Raw genomic sequence first — 16,566 nt, 5'->3', positions numbered from 1 at the left:
CCAATATGAGTGGGAACGGACTTCCCTGGTGGTCCGGTGGATAAGACTCTGTGCTCCCAATGCAGGGGGCTCGGGTTCAATCCCGGGCCAGGGAACTAGATCCCACATGCTGCAACTAAAGGTCCCACGTGCTGAAACTAAGACCTGGCAGAATGGAGCCAAATAAATAAATATTTCTTCAAAGCAAGCAGGGAAAAGCTGCTGCTGCTGCTGCTGTCGCTTCAGTCGTGTCCAACTCTGTGCGACCCCATAGACGGTAGCCCACCAGGCTCCCCCGTCCCTGGGATTCTCCAGGCAAGAACACTGGAGTGGGCTGCCATTTCCTTCTCCAATGCATGAAAGTAAGAAGTGAAAGTGAAGTCGCTCAGTCATGTCCGACTCTTAGCAACCCCATGGACTGCAGCCCACCAGGCTCCTCCGTCCATGGGATTTTCCAGGCAAGAGTACTGGAGTGGGGTGCCATTGCTTTCTCCGAGGGAAAAGCTAGAGGAGGGAAATATAAACTGTTAGTCTCACAGTCTTTGGCAACTGAAAACCAGGAGAAATTCATGACATACAACAAACTACTAAAAATGTTTTATTTCCATGATGTGGGCAGGCTGGATATGGGGTTAGAGAAACAGAGGTGGGAAAATGGAAGAATAAAAAGGTAATAAATGTAATACTGTACAATACAAAAAAGAAATAGTAAGAGACAAAGCATAAACAGATAAAAGTGAAAGTCGCTCAGTCACATCCAGCTCTTTGCGACCCCATGGACTATACAATCCATGGAATTCTCCAGGCCAGAACACTGGGTGGGTAGCTGTTCCCTTCTCCTGGGAATCTTCCCAACCCAGGGATCAAACCCAGGTCTTCTGCATTGCAGGTGGATTCTTTACCAGCTGAGCCACCAGAAGAAAGAAGAGTCCAGACAGAGTGATGGAACAGTAACACAGGCTGGGATCATGGACTATTATTCGCCCCCTGGTGGCCTTCAGGGATATTGCACCAAGCCAATGACTCCTAATCCAAAAGACCCTGATGCTGGGAAAGACTGAGGACAAGCAGAGAAGGCAGCGACTGAGGATAAGATGGTTAGATGGCATCACTGACTCAATGCACATGAGTTTGCACAAATTCAGGAAGACAGTGAAGGACAGGGAAACCCGGAGTGCTGCAGCCCATGGGATCCCAAAGAGTAGGACATGACTCAGCAATTGAACAACAAAACAAAACACAAATTGGGTGCTACCACCTGGGCAATTTCCCATGGGGTGGATTATCTACTGTGTATCAAACATACAATACTGAGCCAAGTCTGAAGGTTCTTCCCTTGCTGTAGCACCTACAGAGGAGCAACCTGGATAAGAAGTAGGAGGCAGGACATCTGAGGTCAAGTTTGGGCTCCAATGTTATCTATATCTTCGAACAAGCTACTTATCTCCTCTTTGCCTCTATATTCCTTTAATCATGAAAGAACAGAATTTTTCTAATTCATAGTTCTGTAAAGAAGCTCCCTAGTATACAGAAAAACACAGCAATGTGTAAAAAAGTTCTGTTTACTTCCCCAGCTTTCTAAGCAACTTCAGGTCCATTGCCACCAGTGGGAGGTGAGCAATGGGTCTCTCTTTGCATGCTGTGTGCTGGCCTCTGACAGTCAGGCTCTCTGAGAAGGGGATTTGGTGCTGGAGTCTTCCTCCACCATCTTTCTAACATGACCGTCTCGCCAGGCCACCATGCTCTCTGGTCTGGACTCCTTCCTACATGGCTTCCCAAAAGGCCTTCCTGTTGGCACTCTCCCCTTCCTCCAGGGATATCTCCACTGAGCAGCAAAAGCAATCTTCCTAAGACACCAAATCACACTATTTCAGGGTGAATCCTTCCAGTGGGTCCCCACGGCTCCCTAAACAAAATCCAAACATTCATGCAGGATCCTGGCATGATCCTACAGGCCTCTCTGGCCTCCCTGGGTGCCCCCCACCTTCCCTCCCACTGTCCTGCAGCCACACATGCCTTCTTTTAGCTCCACAGACACACCTAGCTCTTTCTTGTTTGGGTCCCTTGGGCTGAGGATCCTCCTCCCTCCAATATTTTCATGACTGCCTCCCCTCATCCTCTGCTGTCAGCTTCAATGCCTTCCTTTGAGGAGGCCTTTCCTGACCACTGTGAACTAGTTCCTTCCATCTTTCCTTGGGCCCTCCATTTAGGTTTTTCAAAGACTTATTATTTAGTTTGTTTCCTTTTCATCTGTATGTGTCTGCCTCCCCAACCAGACTGTAAGTTTTAAGAAGAAACGGTGACATCTCTGGGTTTTTATTGACTGTGGCAACCCCAGGGCCTTTACATAGCATATAAAGGATCACAGCAGGTCCTTGAATTGTTGCTAAATGAATATATGAATAGATGGATGCATAAAACGGAGTTTGTGATTTTGGAGAAACAAAAAAGTAAAATTTCACAGGTTTAAGGAAACTGGAGCAGGATATTGGGTGGGGGGTGCTTTTGGCAAAGTCCTTGCAACAGAAATGTCCCAGATTTGAGGGAGAGGCTTGTGAATTAATCACAGCCACTAAGACCCAAGTGTGTTGCTCAGTTGTGTCTGACTCTTTGCAGCCCCACTGACTGTAGCCTGTCAGGTTCCTCTGTCCATGATGTTTTCCAGGCAAGAATAATAATTTCTCATCTTTATGAGAAATTAAAATGCTTGGAGAACATTCACACCTAACTGTGGAATGCACAGTGTAGAAATGATACTGAGTTTCTGTCTTTATACATTTAGAGCTTTGGCAGGGCAGGGAGGTGGGGGGTTCGGATGAGAGGAGGGAGAAAAACTCAACTGTCAGACTCAAAGCAATTAAGTCCATCAGAATGGAACAACCGCTAAGGAAGGTGAATTTCTTGGCTTATAAACCTTCACATGGCTCCTCTGTGCTTTGGATATGCAAATACCTTTACTGACTGGCAGCACTTGAGGTGGGAACAGCCTCCTTATCCACCCAAAGTCTTGCATCTGCTCCCAAATCTTATCACAGTGCTCTAGGTGTAATTAACTTGAGTGATGGCAAGCCCTTGAGGTGCCTGTCAAAAATTCCCTTCCCAAAGGACTGTCACTAGGGGATCAGAAACAGGGAAGGGGGAAACCCAGTGCCTGCATCACTAGCGTGTAAGCTCCAGGGAAAGGGCTGCAGTAGGTACCCAGACATACTGCTAAGCAAGGGCAAGCATGCAACAGCTACTTGTATGTTTAGTGTCAGAAAAAGTCCTGCGGTGGGACTGATGTTCCACCAGCCCAGCCTCTGCCTGGTCCTTGCTGTCAAACACAGCTAAATCCTCTGGTGTGTTTTTACAATACACAACGGTGCTGTCTGAACCTGCAGCTGGTCTGGCCTCTGTCTCCTCATTTGTAAAACCGGATTTAAAATTCCACGTCGTCAATGTATTTGTGAATCGTGTATCTACACTATTGATGCATATTGGTTCACTGCTAACAGATACAAAAGGGGTGGACTGTTTTTATGGTTTGTCAGATAAGATACAGGACCCTCAGTTAGATCAAAATTTTAGATACATAATAGCTTTTTAATAAAAGCATGTCTCATGCACTATTGGGGACAAATATTTGGGACATTTGCTAAATCTGACAATTTTAGTTATTTGTCTTCTATCCTCCAAATAATGTAACCTTTTGGAGGAACAGGAAGTGGATCTTATCGCTGGAATCCCTTATAAGTGCATCTGTCAGATTTTTGGATTTCACAGACTAAATATTATTGGTATTTTTGAAAGGGAAACTACTTTTAATTTTGCTAAACGAAGACATTTATGACATTCTTCACTTTCCTAAAGAAAAACCAGTTAATCTTTTAAAAACTATTGTGCTGGCCAAAAAGTTCACTCGGGTTTTCCCACACTATCCTGAATGAACTATTGGCCAACCCAAAACAAAATGAGCCTTCAAGCCATTTTATGTAATTTTATGTAATTATATAAATCATTAAAAAATAACTTTACAAGCTACTTATCACATTTTCCTTTTGTTTGTGTGCATATAAGGCAACCAGGCAATGTTTCACACCAGCAGACACCGCCCAGCTGACCGGTGTTTGGGAGTTTCAGCTGTGTGGTGTTTATCTGATGGCTTCGAACAACATTTGTTTTCTTTTTTTTCTGCTGTAGCTGCGAGGAAGCTGAGTCAGTCTCGAGCTCAGCTTCTACAACTACTCTCACCTTTCCCTCTAATCTTTGTCTCCCATGTTTTCCTCCAGGACTTTAAATCTCTTCAGTGAATGAATTTTTTACTATAAGTTGCCTGAAGAACTTTGGAAGTACAGAAATTTAAACAAAGAAGCCTTGCATATAACAGTACTCAATCAGTGGTGCTGTTGACAAAGCAGATGTGAACACTGAGTGGTGTTTGATTAGTTTACTTTCTGAAAACAATTTTTTTAAAACCGAATTCTTAGTCTAATTTCCTATTTTTAGAATTTTAGAATGTTTGCGCTAGAACAATAAGCACATCTTTTAGTTAATCTAGACTTCCCGAATTAGGATTTGATCCCATGAATCTATAGGAATATTAGAACCCAAGCTCTGCTGGTCCCCATGCCTGCTTAGCACACATCAAAGGGCAATATGTCATTTTACAAGTAAGCCAACTGCCAAGGGCAGTGACTGTTGTATGAATGGGTGGCAGACGTGGGTGGAGTGCCCAGCACCCAGCTTTTTAGCAAATTAACTGACTCTATTGGGGGACAGAAAGGGCAGGGACAGATGTTCATTCATTTTTGCTCACACTATATAGTAGGAAATGGCTTCTGGGTATAAGTAATGAAAGGCCTAAGAAGATATTTGAAGGCAGGAGAAGGGGACAACAGAGAATGAGATGGTTGGATGGCATCACCAACTTGATGGACATGAGTTTGAGCAAGCCCAGAAGTTGGTGATGGACAGGGAAGCCTGGTGTGCTGCAGTCCATGGGGTTGCAGAGTCAGACACAACTGAGTGACTGAATCGAAGATGTCTCTCAAATAATAGCAATGTCTCTCTCCCATCTCTTCTGAGATTTCACAGTTCCCTAAGTGCTTCTCCTGTATTTTCTCAAGTTGATCCTTACCACAAGAAGATTTAGAAAGGTGGTACTGTTTTCTTACTGTAACTTTACAGATGAGGAAATAGAGGTAGGGTCACTGTGTTGACTTGGCCAATGAAAGGGGTGGAGCTGAGGTTTGAACACTATGCTTAACTTCACTCAAGGCCTGTAAGACAGGCCAATGCCTTTGTCATTTAAAAAACCTGGTTCACTGTTTCAAAAGTCACACAAGTTCTATATGATTATTTTAAGAAAATTCAAGTAATTCAGGAAATTCTAGATTAAAAAGTAGACTACTGTACCCCATCCTCCCTTGGTTGTGAACTGAGTTTATACACACTGATAGGTAAGGATTTTTTTTTTTAAATGGACCAAAATGTATGCATTGATGTGCTTTGTTTTCCTGAACAATACATCTTGGTCGTATTTCCAGATCTTTAAGTAATGATATACCTGTTTGTTTTTAAATGCGCCATGTTTGGAAACAGAATAGCAATATTGATGATAGGGGAATATTGTACTTACCAACAATATTTAACAGTGGAGTTGATTATGGAATGGAAACAGGGCTCACACTGGTGCTCAGAAATGGGGTAAACTGACTCTGAGAGTGTCAGGTTACTAATTTTCTCTCAAGTGGGCTCCAGAGTCAGAACCACAAATAGGCTAATAAGGCTTTGAAAAAGTTATCCAGTAGCCGTTCATTTTCCTATCTGTAAAAGGGGGATACAAATACCGTGTGTTCCTAAACATTGTAGTGAGGATTAAATGAGATAGTTCAGAATAAATGCTCAACACAACGACTGAAGATGAAAAGGATGATTATGACAATGACAGTGATGACAATGCTAATTCTCTTTTGGTTCAAGAAGGTCAGGTGGGCGTTGGAACAGCAGGTGATGCTTAAATTGCAAAGTTATCAATATCAGGAACCGGTCCTCCAGGACTACCAAATCCGACTGCCCATCTCTCCATAGTACTATGAGATTAGCCACAGATTCAGGATCTTTGACTTGTCAAATGAAATTCTTGTGTTATGATGATGTTGTATACTTTGCACAGCTCATGCTGCTTCCTTCCTGGGTGCTACTAAAAATAAGGAAGAGCATGGAAAAACAAAAACAAAAACCCCACAACTCTGACAGTTCTTCACAGCAAGACTTCAGTTTTGGAAACCTCAACAACTCTGGTTTAATGATCCGGAGTTTGGTGAAACCTTTCAGGGAATTGTTTTTCAGTCGCTCAGTCGTGTCCAACTCTCTGGGACCCCATGGACTGAAGCATGCCAGGCTTCCCTGTCCTTCACCGTCTCCCAGAGCTTGCTCAAACTCCTGTCCATCCAGTCGGTGATGCCATCCAACCATCTCGTCCTTGTCGTCTCCTTCTCCTCCTGCCTTCAATCTTTCCCAGCATCAGGGTCTTTTCTAATGAGTCGGCTCTTCCCATCAGGTGGCCAAAGGATTAGAGCTTCGGCTTCATCATCAGGAAATGGAGGACTACAATTCCCAGGGTGGACTATTTCCACCCCGCCCATGACGTTGCGTCTCTCCTAATTCTCACCAGGTTCCTAGCTCAAACTACAAATCCCAGAAGGCTCTGCAGCACCGCTCCGGCCTCCCGCCTCCTGAACTCTCACTTTTTAAAGGGAAACTCGGACCGCTTTGCCCACTGGGAAATGTAGTTCCTCGATGACCGACCCTGCCACTAACACTACCTCTCAGGCCAGGGAATTGAAATAAGGCGAGCCAACTGGCGAGCCTAACCGGTCACCGGAAGAGCAACTTGGCTCAGGAAGGCTCTGGAGACGCGCCTGGGTTCGGGGTCTGGCGAGAATGAAGCTCGCGGTCTAGGTCTCACCAGCCGAGAAGGTAAACTGGGAGGAAGGCGGCGGAGAAGGACGAGACCAAATACCAGCCTGGAGCAGGGAGTGGCCAACGGAAAGGGTGAATCCAAATGGAGATGATAGGGGTGGGAATGGTGCTTCCGTCCTGCCAAGTCTGGGGGGAGATGCGCGCCCCGAAAATAGGGTGGAACCCAGGTCCTAGCAAAAAGAAGAGGGGCTTCCGTGTAGTGGGGTGGCTTTACGGTTTGGGGCTGATCAATGGGACCTCATCCGACGGCCTCGTCTCCCCTGGCTAGTGGAGGCTGCGCACCAGGCCTTGGGCCTGTAGAATTTGGGGTCGCGGCAAAGCCCTGGATGGAAAGTTTAGGCAGGAGTGTTTTGCCCAGGGAACCAGAGAACTTGAGCGGAGCCCCGGGAACAAAGCCTTTCTCTAACCCCTTCCTTACTGTTGGCGGTTGGGGGAAGTGGGAGGTCTCTGGGGACAGATGTTTGGGGGTTCTAGTCAAAGACAGTCGCAGGAGGAAGGAAACCTTTTTAACCCCAGGCTCTTCTCAGAGTACCCCACCCCTACCCCCTTGTCATCACTGTAAACACTCCGTGGCACATTGAGAGCTGACTCTATTCTGAAACAAGCCAGAGAAGTTAGTGTAAAGAGCCTGGGCCTAGAATGCTGTAAAAGTGGCTCAGCTCTCGGAAAAAGGACCTAAGTAAATTAATTGGGGGATAAAATCAGGCTTGGGATACAGTATGTAAAAGATCCTGCTGTGCTGTGCTTCCGTTGTGTCCTACTCTTTGTGAACCCATGGGCTGTAGCCCACCAGGCTCCTCTGTCCGTGGGATTCTCCAGGCAAGAATACCTGCATATCTTAGGGCTCTTGCTTTGGCAGGTGGGTTCTTTACCACTCTTCCAGGGGATCTTGCCAACTCAGGGATTGAACGCAAGTCTCCTGCATTGCAGATGTTGGATTCTTTACCATCTGAGCCCCCAGGGAAGCCCAGGAATACTGGAGTGGGTTATGTATCCCTTCTCCAGGGGATCTTCCCGGCCCAGGAATAGAACCAGGGTCTCCCTGGTGGCTCAGCTGATGAATCCTCCAATGACACCAATTTCCTACAACACATCCTCTGCATGCCGCTGCTGTTTCCATCCACGAAACCCAGATGCTCTGGCCTAGCTGTCTCACAGACAGTGGGATGTAACCTAATTACCTCATCACGAACATCTGCTGAAAATCTTGACATACTAATTAACAGAATGTAGTTCTAAGAGATCCACGAGTGGAGTGAGGGGAATAGTCAAGTGGTATTAAATTAGGCCCTTATGTGGCTTTTCAAAGGCATTATTTTACTTCTTCCCAACTCTCTTATTCCAAAAAATACCTAGCTTGACTCGTTTCCTTAGAGCATCTAGAATCAATGGTTCTCAAGAGAAATGCTGCTGCTGCTACTGCTGCTAAGCTGTTTCAGTCGTGTCCGACTCTGTGTGACCCCATAGACGGCAGCCCACCAGGCTCCACCATCCCTGGGATTCTCCAGGCAAGAACACTGGAGTGGGCTGCCATTTCCTTCTCCAATGCATGAAAGTAAAAAGTGAAAGGGAAGTCGCTCAGTCGTGTCCAACTCTTCGTGACCCCATGGACTGCAGCCCACCAGGCTCCTCGGTCCATGGGACTTTCCAGGCAAGAGTACTGGAGTGGGGTGTCATTGCTAATTTGTAGTAAATTCATCTATCTCCAAAATACAGGACCTGTATCTGAGGATATGGATAGAAAAAAAGAATTATACTGTACTCTATGAACACTAGCTGGCTTTCCTGGTGGCTTGTTGGAAAATAATCTTGCCTGCCAAAGCAGGAGATGCAAGAGCCACAGGTTTGAACCCTGGGTGGGGAAGATCCCCTGGAGAAGGAAATGGCAACCCACTCCAGTATTCTTGCCTGGGAAATCCCATGGACAGAGGAGCCTGGTGGGCTGTCATCCATGGGGTCACAAGAGTTGGATACAGTTTAATGACTAAACCACTACCTATGAACAGTGGTTATGGATGGATGATGAGATTACAGATTAATTGTACTCTTTTCTTTACATCTGTATGTAGCATCTGGCTTTGTACAATGAGCATGTATTACTGTTTTCACCTTACTTTTCCAAGAGTCACTTGTTGCTCCTTGGTTGTAGGTTTACCACCTGCAGATTGCCTTGCTAGGAATAATAAAAGGATTCAATTTGAGGGGTGAATTTAGTGTGCAGTCTGTGTGATGTTAATGTTTTTTTCCTTCTTCCAGGTTGGAAAGAGGCTATTTTATAAATGTCACGTCACGGTATGTAGTTGTTTTGGTCTATGTCAGTCTAATCCATTATCCTTTCTAGTTTGAAATACTCCCTTCTCTTTATCTGATGGATTTAGGTTGCACCGCGTAACTTGCTTGGGATCTGATAACTGACTCATCTTGGCTGGTGGATGAGAGGGAGAAAAATATTGCAGTTGAAATACCTTTTCAACTTTGGATTTGATTGACCTTGCTATTTGCTTTTTTTATCAGGGTCATGGTTTTTGTCATATGTGTGTGTGTGTGTATGTTTAATTATAAAAGAAATTTTAATATATCATTTGTTTATACTCCTTGTGCATTTCCTGGGACAAAAGCTTGTTGAAATCAAGGTAAGCAAAAAAAAATTTTTTAATTAATGTCTATTTCCATGTTGTTTTTCCTTTCTCAGCTTTTGCCAAGTTTCCGATTACAGACTGACATTCCTGCATGAACATCTCCCCATTAAAATGTCCTTGCCTCTTACAGAGGAGCAGAGGAAAAAAATTGAAGCAAATCGGCAGAAGGCTCTGGCCCGAAGAGCTGAGAAACTATTAGCAGAACAGCATCAGAAACCTGCCCAGTCCAAGCAGGGCCCATCCCAAAACCTCCCCCGAGATCCTTCTAAGTCAGGGAGCCATGGCATCTTTTTCAAACAACAAAATCCCAGCAGTTCATCTCAGGGTGACCAGAGACCTCAAAATCCCCACAATTTTCCACCCAACACCTCCGAGCAGGCAAAGGGGATGTGGCAGAGGCCAGAAGAGATGCCCACAGCCTGCCCAAGCTACCGCCCACCAAATCAAGTGACTGTCGCTGGGATCTCCCCACCTCTGGCAAACAGTCCTCCAGGGGTCCCTAGCCAACAGCTTTGGGGTTGTGAGTTAGGTCAAGGTCATCCTCAGGCTTCACTCGAGACCCAGTCAACACCCTTCGCTAACACAACTCACGAGCCTTTGGCCAAAGTGAAGAATTTCCAGGAGACAGCAGCCTCTTCCTCTGGACAGCCTCCTAGGGATCCTGAATTAGAGGCCAGGATGACAAGACCCTCCACCTCTGGGCAGAAAATTTCGGGGAGTGTGATGCCCAGGACAGAAGGAAGACTGCAACAGAAAGCAGGGACCCCGCTGCACAGAGTGGTAGGCTCCCAGCAGGGAAGGTGTATCCGGAACGGAGAGCGATTCCAGGTGAAGATTGGGTACAATGAGGCGCTCATCGCAGTGTTTAAGAGTCTGCCCAGCAGAAGTTACGGTAATGAGTCTTCCAACTGGTTCTTTCAGATGTTTTTTTTTTCCCCCCTACTTCTAGAGTCTCTAACAGTTTCTCATAAATATGAAGAAGATGCATTGGCACATTCTGTCCATCCAGTTGTTAGAAAATTTCTATTTTAGTTCATGTTTCCTTTTGTACTAGGCATCCCTTCCAATAGCTGCCATGCCTGGGGGCTGCCTCGTGGCCCTGTGGAGAATAGATGCATAGTTTTTCACAGGCCCTCCGCTGCTGCCAGGTGCTTTGTGTGCATTGTAGCACTTATTTTTTTTTTTGATGTGATAAGCAGATGTTATTTCCATTTTAAAGGCGATAGAACTGGCTCGGCCAGGTGAAGTGGCGTGCTCAGGTTAGTTAATCCGGAAGGGCAGAACCAAAGTGGCTATCCTCAGGTACGTTTGCTGTCTGTCCTCCCCGGGGATTTTGTACCTCAGCAGGGGCTTTTCAGTCAACTGTGTTGAACTTAGCATGCATGCGTGCATTCATTCATTCACTCATTCAACAAGCCTTTATTGAATGTCCAGGTACTGCTCATGCCAAGTCTTTGGCCTTATTGTGTGCAAACCGGGTACTTCTGTTTCATTTCAGATCCTGCCACCAAGACGTGGAACTTCAGCATGACTGACTATGGTCCCCTAAGTAAGTAGGTGTGTAGTGCCCCCTCTTGCATGGAGAAGCTGCTCTTGAGGAGTTCCTTAGAAGTAGCAGATGTAGTCTAGCTGGTGGTTCACATGGCTTATGGGGTGCCATCCCAATGTTCCTCTTCTCACCATGGCCAGCCTAGTGAGGCAAGTCCTTGGGAGGACATCACTGATCATATTAACAAAAGCTAGCACTTACAAGAACCTGCTACATGCAAGGCTGTTCTGCTGCTAAGTTGCTTCAGTCGTGTCCGACTCTGTGCAACCCCATAGACGGCAGCTCACCAGCCTCCCCCGTCCCTGGGATTCTCCAGGCAAGAACACTGGAGTGGGTTGCCATTTCCTTCTCCAATGCATGAAAGTGAAAAGTCAAAGTGAAGTCACTCAGTCGTGTCTGACTCTTAGCAACTCCATGGACTGCAGCCTACCAGGCTCCTCCATCCATGGGATTTTCCAGGCAAGAGTGCTGGAGTGGGGTGCCATTGCCTTCTCCAAAGGCTGTTAAGCCCCTTATGTATTTGCTAACTCTTTTATTCCTTATAACAACCATTTTACAGTTGGGAAAACTGAGGTCCAGAGAGGCTCTGTAACTAACATAGGATCACACACAACCAATAGGTTGTGCAACTGGAATTCAAACCCAGCCCATCTGACTTCAGAGGGCCTATTCCCACCAGATTGTGGGCTCCAGCCATGCCAGGCAGCTGTGCGGGCCCTGCTGCCAGGAAGAGTAACAGTTCAGCAACAACACAAACCCCAGGGTGCAGAGAAGGGCCGTTGCCCCGGCTGGTGCCAGGCTGTGCCACATCTGTTGGAGGTCAGGGCTCCCAGCTGCACCATTCCTGTCTTCTGTGATCTTGTTGCCTATCCGGCAGCAAGGTTTGGCGCCTTCTGAAGCCTGGAGGCTGCACCTCGTCAGTGTCAGCCCCGTTCTGCTCCTCCTTGCTGGCCGTGTCAGTGCCCTCTCTCTCCCCACCCAGTTCAAAAAGGGGAAAGCAGAGGATCCACGGGGAGGTTACTCCTCTGCAGATTTGGGGCTTGGAGTAGAATTCTCTAGAATCACTAGTATAGTTTCTGGAAGTGATGAGACAGCCCCCTGCAGAACTTCCTGTGTTGTGTGTGTGTGGTTTTTTTTTTTTTTTGCCTCCTCCACTTGAAATGTACACCATTAGGTTTGGGAGAGCTCACTTCTACCATTATTTTATTTCTTTTATTATTTTATCTATTTATTTATTTATTTTTGGCCATGCTGGGTGTTCGTTGCTACTTAGGGTGTTCTCTAGTTGCAGTGTGCAGGCTTCTCACGGCAGTGGCTTCTCCTGTTGCAGAGCACAGGCTCTAGGGTGAGTGGCCTTCAGTAGTCGTGGCATGTGGACTCTGTACTTGCGGCTCCCGGACTCTAGAGCACAGGCTCAGGAGTTGAGGCGCACGGGCTTAGTTGCTCTGCAGCGTGTGGGATCTTCCCAGATCAGGGGTCGCCTACATTGGCAGGCAGATTCAAAACCACTGAGCCACCAGGGAAGTCCTTACCATTATTTTAACCCATTTATTGCATGTTAGGAAGGGGAGAGACAGTGCTCTGAGTTAACACTGCAGGTCTTGATACATGGTGTTGCATTGTTGCATATTAAACCAGTGATTTCCAACGTTAGGAAATCTTTTTCATGTCCTGTGTTTTTTTCTTTTTTCTACTTTTATATATGTATAAAAAAGTAACCTATAGAGACTGTTTAAAGTCTCTGTTTTGTTTGATTTGTCATCTTTTTACTCCTGTTCTCTCTCTGACCATAATGCATGGTGACTCATGATATCTGCTTTTGCAAATTCATTTAGGTTTTCTGTGCAGTGTGATTATTTCTGGTAATGCTCCACATATTTTTTTTTTAAACTTTGTTGGGCACAAAATTCTCAGTGTAGCTTTCAGATGAATTTTGCTGAACAGGAACTGTTTTGCTCCCCGTATCCTTGTCAGTGTTTTGCACGCACAATCTGCTTCTACCAAAGTGTATCTTGAAAACCCTTGCAGCAATCATGAATTTGTGCCTCTATCCTTCTCTCTTCATTTTCAGATGGTTCATGTTTGCTGTGTCATCTTAGTAGATTACACTTTTCATTAGTATAATTTATGAAGACTGTCAGTCTTTCTGTTATTTGTTTGGGTTCACCTCTGAACTTTGACTTTTTAACTCTACCACACACTCTTTGAACCCTACCACACACTCTTTGTAGGCCATGTGGAAAGTATATCAATGGGCAAAAGAAGAAAAACCAGCCCCCTCATCTGCCCCCCCATCTATCCCCACTCACTATTAGCATTTTAGTTTTGTTCCTTCCAGCCTTTTTGCCTGTGCATTAAAATGTACAATGTTTTATATATTTAATATAATTTGTATCTTGACTTTTTCATTTAGTGTTCCTGCATAAAGCATTTTTATTAATTTTTTATTTATGTATTTATTTTGGTTTGCACTGGGTCTTCCTTGCTTTGTGCGGTTTGCATGAGCTTTCTCCGGTTGCAGCAAACAGGAGTTACTCTTAGTTGCAGTACCCAGGTTTCTCACTGTTGTGGCTTCTCTTGTTGCGGAGCACAGGCTCTAGGATACAGGCTTCAGTGGTAGCAGCAGCAGGCTTAGTAGTTACAGCGCACGGGCTTAGTTGCTCGTAGGCATGTGGGATCTTCCTGGACCTGGGATCAAACCCATGTCCTCTAAATGGGCAGGTGGATTCTTATCCACTGTGCAACCAGGGAAGTTCTAAAGCATTTTTATTTTAATGGTGCATGTTAAACAGTTCATTCTAAATGATGAAAATGTACATCTCTGTTATTGAACCGCTTTGGCCTCCAAAAGATGATTTAATGTTGTTTTTTGTACCTTTGTGTTTTCCAAAATTTCTTCCAAAAAAAATTAATGGCTATATATGGAAGATTAACTAAATAATTAATGGAAGGCTATATAACCTTCCATTGTAAGAATGTGTCATAAATTGGGTAAATCATGTTCTTTTGGTTTAATATTAATTTGCTTCCAGTTTCCCTAGTATCAAAGCTGTAAGGAACACCTTGGTCTATAAATTTTTGTGTTTTCAATTTATGTTAGTTGAGACAGATTTCCTAAAAGTTGAATCATTATGATGACTTTTTATAGCTCTTGCTCTGTGTTGCAAGATTGTTTTCCAAAAGATTTTCAGATATCTATTTTTTCTAATTCTGCAAGTTTAATAAGTAAAAATTGGCTTTTTATTACTCTGATTATTTGCAGAGTTGCATGTTTCTCAAATGTCTATTGGTCATTTTTCCCCCCTTTTGAGTTGGTTACCTAACGTATCTTAGTGGTTTCAGTATTTTTTTTAAGTATGAGCTCTGTTCATATTTCTTGCAGATATCTTTATTCAGTAGTTTTGCCTTTCATTTCAGTTTGTGTTTTTTGACTGTTTAGTTTTATGTTGTCAAATCTATTAATCTATTAAGTGCCTCAGTAATAGAGAAAATAAGGTTTAAAACTGCATTTGTGGCCTGACAGTCCTGTGTCTCCTTCTTTGTCCTCCCAGTGAGGGACAGAGCACTGACCTGGGAACAGGGTTAAGGGGCTGATTTCAGGTGTGTTGATTTCCTTCAGTGGCTTCTCTGACATAGCTGCGGGAATTATCTAATAAGTTTATTCATCCTGGTGAGACCCTGCTTCTCCCTGTTCATTTCTGAATTCTAAGTTTTAAATTGGAAAACCTAAAGAACAGAAGAGTTATATTCAGGTAATCCTGAGATCTCTGAAGTAAAGTCAAGTCGCTCAGTTGTGTCCGACTCTTTGCGACCCCATGGACTGTAGCCTACCAGGCTCCTCTGTCCATGGGATTTTCCAGGCAAAAGTACTGGAGCGGATTGCCATTTCCTTCTCCAGGGGATCTTCCAGACCCAGGGATCGAACCCGGGTCTCCCACATTATAGATAGACGCTTAACCGTCTGAACCACCAATTACTCTCTGAACCTCCAGTTAAAGCTCACCTGCTCACCTTCCCCATCTAACTACACCTCTTGTCTCCTGCCTGCCTAGCAAACGTCCTTGTCACCCTGCTTCTGCCTCCTCTCCTATCTGCCTGAGCATGCCAGGGCCTTAAACGTTACCAGGTCATCACCTCTGTCCTTTTCTTCTTCCGCAGTGAAAGCAGCCCAGCGCCTCCCAGGGATCACCCTGCAGCCTTTGGAAGGAGCCGAGGGCCACGTGGAGTCACCCTCCACCAGCAGTGGCATTATAGCCAAGACCGGCCTTCCTGCAGCTCCCTCCCTGGCCTTTGTCAAAGGGCAGTGCGTGCTCATCTCCCGGGCCCGCTTCGAGGCAGACATCAGCTATTCAGAAGACCTGATTGCACTGTTTAAACAGATGGATTCCAGAAAATATGGCAAGTAGTTGGCCTCGGCCTAATTCCCAGAAGGCAGGGTGGCCCATGATCTCAGAGCAAGGTGTTCCTGTCTCTTTAAATATTCAGAAGTGACTTTCTTGGCAAAGCCTTCCTAACCTGCTCCTCTTCCTGTGGAAAGGTGTTCCTTAAATTGTTACCGATAGTTGAGCACGTAGTAGGGTCTGCTTTGTCCTTAAAGGCCTCCCAAGGAGAAGACTCCTTCCCTGGTCACCTGGGCAGTGTCTGCTTAGTAGAAGCAGGTAAGTTCCTGCTGTAACCACTTAAACCCATTTAGTTTTATCTTGTTCTTAGGAGAGCTTGAAATATAGGTGTTTTCCATAAAAATAATTGCCAGCCTGGTAGGCTCCAGTCCATGGGGTTGTGAAGAGTTGGACACGACTGAGTGACTTCACTTTCACTTTCATGCTTTGGAGAAGGAAATGGCAACCTACTCCAGTGTTCTTGGCTGGAGAATCCCAGGGATGGCTGAGCCTGGTGGGCTGCCGTCTGTGGGGTCACACAGAGTCGGACACAACTGAAGCAACTTAGCAGCAGCAGCAGCAGCAGCAACAGCAGACTCAGTTCAGTTCAGTCGCTCAGTCGTATCCGACTCTTTGCATAGACTAAGCCAGTGGTTTTCAGGCTTGAGCCCGCCTCCCAACCACCTAAAGCAGTGGGTAAATCACAGATTGGCTGATCCAACCCCCAGAGTAAATGTTGATGCCTGGGTTCCCACCAAGAGCAACTGATTTAATTGGCTTGAGGTGGGGCCCTGTATATTGGCATTAAAAAAGAAAAATCTTCAGGTGAGTCTAATAATCAGCTAGGCTTGAAATCCACCAGACAAAGCAGAGCAGTATTGCTTGATTTTTTTTTTTTTTTTTTTTTTGTGAGGTTCTTCAAAAGCTGCCACATCAGAATAAGGAGCAGAATTCTGAACTTCTGGGTTTCATTCTTAGCTTGGGCCTTGTTGCTTTGCAAAACAGTGTAGCTTTTGTATTCCCATTCTTGAAATGGTTTTAGCTTTTTTTTAGTCAG

General features: G+C 45.2%; 1 protein-coding gene across 11 annotated transcripts in view; it reads left to right on the top strand.

Annotated features, from left to right (window-relative positions):
- Positions 1-6,738: 6,738 nt before the first annotated feature.
- The window catches only part of SMARCAL1 (SNF2 related chromatin remodeling annealing helicase 1), a 53,083-nt gene continuing 43,255 nt past the window's right edge, over positions 6,739-16,566 (top strand). For 2 of the 11 annotated variants that reach the window (XM_086341168.1, XM_086341149.1), the window contains exons 1-5: positions 6,739-6,939; positions 9,199-9,234; positions 9,635-10,473; positions 11,080-11,130; positions 15,289-15,528. In XM_086341168.1, coding sequence (XP_086197294.1) covers positions 9,693-10,473; positions 11,080-11,130; positions 15,289-15,528 — 1,072 coding nt within the window. In that variant the 5' untranslated portion in view covers positions 6,739-6,939; positions 9,199-9,234; positions 9,635-9,692. Of the gene's footprint in view, positions 7,015-9,198; positions 9,235-9,634; positions 10,474-10,503; positions 11,139-15,288; positions 15,789-16,566 lie in introns of those variants that run through there. The other 9 variants (XM_086341205.1, XM_086341193.1, XM_086341177.1 and 6 more) reach the window with 7 other exon arrangements.

The sequence above is a fragment of the Bos grunniens genome, chromosome 2 (assembly GCF_055505025.1).
Source record: "Bos grunniens cultivar Pamir isolate PY7600 chromosome 2, Bosgru_T2T1.0, whole genome shotgun sequence".
NCBI lineage: Eukaryota > Metazoa > Chordata > Mammalia > Artiodactyla > Bovidae > Bos > Bos grunniens.
The sequence above is the reverse complement of the archived record's forward strand: the minus strand, read 5'-3'. Positions and strand labels throughout refer to the sequence as shown.